Here is a 6,036-nt window from a genome sequence, read left to right as displayed (position 1 = left end):
CACTCATAATGGTGAAATGTGTGCATATAAACACACATGAAACGTGATTGTACTCCTATGTGCGTCAGTCAGTATCAGTGTAAATGGCCGGAAACTGCGGAGATGGCTCAGCTGATGCATAAATGAGCGGAAACGCGATACTGTAATTACGCAGGGTTATGACTAACATCAAGGTTGAAAAGCAGTGCTCTAGACCAGCATGGTAATGTGCATGTAAATGCATTTACTGACTCGATTAGAGAGATGTCAGAGGTCTGGCCACAGGCACCACCACCTCACACATTGACTGTCTACTACACAACTTCTCTACTCTACAGGACCACAGGGAGGTTCTGAGAAAACATCATTTTAAAAAACAAAACAAAAAGCTTAACATCAATAATTACGACAGTGTCTATTGTCTATATCTTAAGATATGCTGTAATGTAAGCTCATTTCTTCACTTTCTTCCTCATCAATCATCACCTCTCTCACCCATCAAACCTCAACTCACAAAGATGCTGGTAGGTCACACGCAAGTGTTAAAAAATTTCTTTCGTTTTGTAAAGTTAAAGACTTCATGCTTTTTTGGGGGAGGGGGGGATTTTAGACAATTTTCCTGACATATGTAGCAATTTTATGGCCCGTTAGATGCGCCGCCTGTCATTTCTGTTTAAGAGGTACAAGATTTTTGTTTGTCTGTAGGTCATGATTATAACTGTTCTGCTGTGGTTTGTTGGTTTATTTCATGATTTCATTGTGATTCCTAGTGACTAGGCCATTAGAGCACCACACTGGGGAGGCCTCCTCAACCATACGCACTACCTCTCCGTCTGCCTGCACGGACTCGAACACTGAAATGCATGAACACAAGCACTTAATGCGCCAGCCTGCAGCAGAGCAGATTGACAAGGTTGATGAAAAGAAATATGGATTACAATTTTCACTCGTTTGTATCTTGAACGCTAAGTGACAATTAATTTGTGGCGGTGCTTTTAGTTTGCCAAAGTAGCCTAGATTCAGGCTCGTCTGTTATTTTAGGTTGCAGTTGAATTACAATACCTTGCAGATGTCTCGAGTTCTCCCTCATTTCTTTATATTTCACTTCTAATAAGTCACATTTTCTTGTTATTTTTTTTATTTTATTTTAAGTGGTCTTGAGTAATAGTTCTGTAGGCTTTCTAAAGGTCTTTCAAAGTTCTTCTTGGGACATTGGCTGCTACATAAAATAGTAAAATGGTATATTTGCCCCAGCAATGTGATTCCCGAATAGCTATTAGCCAAAAATTTTGCATATCTCAGCATGGAGTGCTCTGAGTTCTTAAAAAATTTGAGGAAAGTGGACAAAAGAAGAAAAGGCCGGTCTGTAGAAGTGTCTACAGCAGAAAGTGTTTTTTGTCTTATATACTTACATATTTGTTACCATGTTTTCATAAATTGGTGCAGTTATTTCCAATTTCTTAGCAAGATATAAAGAAATGAGGGGTGACTTTTGCACAGTACTGTATTTCTGTATTATGGATTAATGCTTTTTAAGCAGCAGCAATATAATGTCGTATTTTAAAAAGAGATAACGCAGTCCTCTCCTTCCAAAAAGGCCAAAACATGGATAATAATGAGGTGCCAAAATCCAGCGCCGCCTGTCTCGTACTTTCCAAGTTGATTCGATTAATCATAGCAGATGTGTATGCATTATAAAGCGATTGGTGCAGTCTGCATTTACCATGGAAGGAGTGTTGTTCAGATGGCCTCTTTAAGTGCAAGTATGTTGTTGTTGTTGTTGTTGTTCTTGATAATCACCTGGTCTGGGTTTGATTTTGTAACATGTGGAAAGTGTTCTGAACTGGGTTTTATTTTTTTTTTTATATATTTACGTATATGAATATAATGCTGTAAAGTGCAGTCATAAATTAAGAGATTTCTCTTTCACATCAATAAAGGAAAGAAGTAAAACCACAGCAAAAATGCACAAGTAGAATTTGCCTTTTTGTCATTTATTGAGCAAAATTGTGAATACATGACAGATGACATAAAAAGTAACCAAGTCTTTGGCCTCAGAGGTGCCGATGAGCGGGCTACTATCACCTCACAACAAGGTTCCTGTTTTGAACATGTGTGGGTTTGATTTCTCTCTCCAGAGCATTTCATTCCCAAATACTTGGTCTTTGTCATATGTTCACTGGGAAACTGAGGCCTTTTTGTTAGCAGGCCTCCCATGCAGGTCAAATGTGTAACCAGTGGCTGCAGGATTGTTCTGCAGATTGTTCTGTGAAATTTGGCAGACTGGGGGACATGGGATAAAATTGCTGGGATGGCAGTCCTAGAGGGACAGGAGTTAACAATTCCACCTCACAGCAAGACGTCTATGTTCAAACTCAAGTTAACTTAAACGCTTCCTTCAAGTGTTTAAGTTAACTGGTGATTCTAAACAGTCTGTAGATGTGGACTGAACAGACTATGGCTCTCTTTTCTTTGTGTTAGCTGTGAGGGCCTGGCAACCTGTCCAGTATGTGCTACCTTTTTTTCCCCTCACAGTGTCACCTGGGATAAGCTCCATCTCCACCACAACCTTGAAATGGAATAAGTGGATGAGCCACACGCTGTTCAACCAGCATTTGTCACAAGTCAGTCACTGTGGTTGTGTTGGTCCCTTCTGCCTCAACAAAGAAATCATCAACAAAACACAAATATCCTTAGTTTTTGTGCTAGGTTTATTCATCCACTACCGTTTATGGCTTCAAGGACTCTTTTGAACTTGGAATAGCAATAGCAGATGTCAGAGGTGTGAAATAAGACTGGTTCCACCTGTCCCTAAAGTACTGGACCTTTAAAAAGGATAACAATGCTAATGACACAAAACCACTAAGGAGTGATTTAAAAAGAAGAAATGGTTGGTCATGGAATCGCTTAAATTAAGGTAAGCACAAATGGCCACATATTTTCTAAAAGCTGAATTAAAGCGTTGTTAAAGGTTACAATGAAAATATCACATTATTACATAGAAATCCACCTGAATCAAGGTTTAAGTTGCTCTACAGCTTTGTCACTGCGAGCCGGACAGCACAGACTGTGCAGTCATTTGCAAAATGCAGCAAAAGACTCATCGCCCCGAAATGCAGAACTGATCGCCACAGTAAATCCTTTGTACCGGTGGCAATAAGACTGTACAGCTCTTCCTCACTCTGTAGGTGATTTTCCTAAGACTAATACCAATGTTATTCTGTTCCTTTTCAGACCGTGCAATATCACCCAACAGTACCTTATTGAATATTTGTTTCATCTCCCCATCATACGCTGCTACTCCCTTTATTCAATTGCACAACACTATGTCACCTTCTAGAATCGCCTGCACTGATAGTTAAGTTATTTATTCTCCAGGATATAGTTATATTGTTACTTTGTTAGAGTTATTTGATACTATATTTTGCACTATCTTACTGTATAATACTGTATACTGCTATTCTTATTGTATATCTTATTCATCTGTTCCTCTGTCTCTCCTGCTGCTTTGAGCATATCATATGACAAAAGAATTTCCCTCGGGATAAACAAAGTTATACTTATCTTATTTGCAAGAAGATACTTGAATATCAAGTAAATTAAGTTTAAAAGGGACAAAGTAGGTTTAGACTTAAGTTTATGAAAGTGTTCGTGTGATTCTAATGCAGCGCTGAACTTCATTTCCAAGGCTGTACTAAACAGCTGTAAGCTGATTAACCAGCAGGTGGCGCTAATGACAAAAAGAAGGCTATAAAGCACCTTTTTATGCAAAGAAGAAAAAAACGGAGGAAGCAAAAATGGCTCAGGGTTCGCAGAAGTTTAAAGCTCAGCGTCCAGGATCCAAAAAACAACAACAGAGCAAACAGAAAGGCCCGAAGAAAGGAGGTATGGCTCTGATTTCTTTCCCTTATGAAGCCCGATGATTAAAAATATTAACAATAACGTGTGAAGTATTTTTAGTCGGTCAGCAGCTCCACCATGTGCCCCGCCTGTAAACAGCTGAGCACGTTTCAGATTATTTACCTCAAACATGTGGACAGTCTGTCCAGCACGGATATTTAAACAGCAATGAAACCAGTAACCCACTAAAGCCTTTCAAAAGCACACAAAAAATAAATAAGTACAAATAAAAAAAATAAGGGGGTCGAGAGTAAAACAGAAACATCAAATTAGCTTCATGCCTTTGTAAGCAAGCTAGTGACAGATGGATACGGTATTGATGCCACAAGGGAAATGATTGTGTTACAGCAGCAGAATAAAGAATAGAAATAGTACAGTCTACAATAAATAAACAGCATAGTTAAAATGCCACAGGTGCAAAGTACACAGTGCAAGTACTGATATATAGAACAGTGGCTAAAATGTTATAGAACAGTGAAAAAAGAGAGTAGTGCACATCACATTAACATATCTATCTAGATAGATAGATATCGATAGATAGATATCGATAGATAGATATACGCACGCACACACATATATATTTATATACATATATATAAAAGAAACGGCTGCAGGAAGGCATAACTCGGAAATATGTGTGTCTTAAGGAGTATTTAGTTGTCACAGAAACTCAGAACTGATGAACTTGTGAAGAAAGGCGGGACAAGTTTGGATGTGATCCAATCAGAATTAATATTGTTAAAAAAAAGTCTCCCAAGTTTCCTGTTTTTTTATGAAAATGTGACAAAATGTCAGCACTTGGGAGCGAGAGAAGTGTAAACTTACAGACTTAAATTTGATATCAAGGAAAACTGTAAGCCATGAGGAGCAACTTAAAGTGAACTTTCTGAGGAATGCTTAAGCTGTTTTCTGACGTGTCTTTATTAAAGTCTTAACTAATACATAATGAACATTTTAAAATATGACCTCAATTAGAGTCACAAATGAAGATAAAACACAGTATGCTGTAAGCTTGCCGGCCTTTTGAATGACACGTGAGTGAACACATGTCACAAATGATTTCAAAAGATGGTGATAACAAACATTCAGCTCAAAATTCACTAAATTCATTAACCGCTGTGATGTCATGGTGGCTACATCCATCTTTCATATACAGACTGTAGTTTTTGCAGGGTATACCAAAAAGCGCTTGAGCTCCATCTGATGGACAAACCTTCAGAGTATCTGAAAAAGGAAAGTTGATGTTTGTGACACTTTCTGTTACAAAGGGAGGATCATAGCACCGAAGAAGGCTCAAGTGGTTCAGCAGCAGAAGCTGAAGAAGGTGAGTAGGACAAGTGACAGGAAATCAGAGGAATTTAACAGTGAGTACAGGTCTGAGCTTGACCCGCTTTAACTTGTCTCCAACTCTGCTGAAGGGTCTAGAGGTTGCCATCAGGAACAAGATTGAGCAGGAGGTGACCCAGAAGGCCAGCTCCTCCCTCCACAAGCCGCTGAGTGTGATTAAAACTCCCGAGGCTAAAGGAAACCCTGGAGCAGCCCGTCCTGGAACCAGCTCCAAATAAAACCAGCTCGCTCGAGACCTGAGTCTTCTGGTTTTATATTACAAATTGATTAAAATGAAGTTTGAATGGGTTGCAATTAATATCAAATGTTACATGTCCTGCTTTGTTTTGTTTTTTTGACTGCAAGCTGACTTCCATGTTTTTAAGAAGTTAATCCAAAACATTTAGCGATTACACTCACTGGACAGGTTACATCAGGCTGTCACAGGATTTTATCTTTTCCTGCAAAGATAAAATCGACAAAGGAGACAGATTTTTGGTACTCTGTCAGATTATTCTGTAGTTATCACTGTACAGAAAAATTGTATTGTAAAATGTATAAATGGGCTTGATTTATTTAATCTTTTGTGTTGATAAAGTGTTTTGTCAGCTTGCTTTATAAAACTAAAGATGATCAGTTCACTGTCTCTCTCTAATCTGTTGTGAGAATGTTTACACACTGCACTGTCAATAACTATGAAACTATATATATATATATATATATATATATATATATAATTTTTTTTTTTTTTTTTTTTTTTTTTTAAATATGAAAATTTTTTGGGTGTCACTTGTTTTCTTTCCTTTGATGGTACTTGGTCCATGCTTTGTA

The 6,036-nt window shown here is 38.0% G+C and overlaps 1 protein-coding gene across 1 annotated transcript; it reads left to right on the top strand.

Moving 5' to 3' along the window:
* Window positions 1-3,708: 3,708 nt before the first annotated feature.
* lg6h19orf53 (linkage group 6 C19orf53 homolog) lies at window positions 3,709-5,844 on the top strand. Its single transcript, XM_004539025.4, has 3 exons — window positions 3,709-3,864; window positions 5,148-5,203; window positions 5,298-5,844. Exons 1-3 carry the CDS (start codon window positions 3,777-3,779, stop codon window positions 5,442-5,444), a joined length of 291 nt encoding a protein of 96 aa, XP_004539082.1. The 5' UTR covers window positions 3,709-3,776; the 3' UTR covers window positions 5,445-5,844.
* The last annotated feature ends 192 nt before the right edge of the window (window positions 5,845-6,036 follow it).

This window comes from Maylandia zebra, linkage group LG6, assembly GCF_041146795.1.
Source record: "Maylandia zebra isolate NMK-2024a linkage group LG6, Mzebra_GT3a, whole genome shotgun sequence".
Taxonomy (NCBI): Eukaryota; Metazoa; Chordata; class Actinopteri; order Cichliformes; family Cichlidae; genus Maylandia; species Maylandia zebra.
Note: the sequence above shows the minus strand (reverse complement) of the source record. Positions and strands in the feature narration are given on the sequence as shown.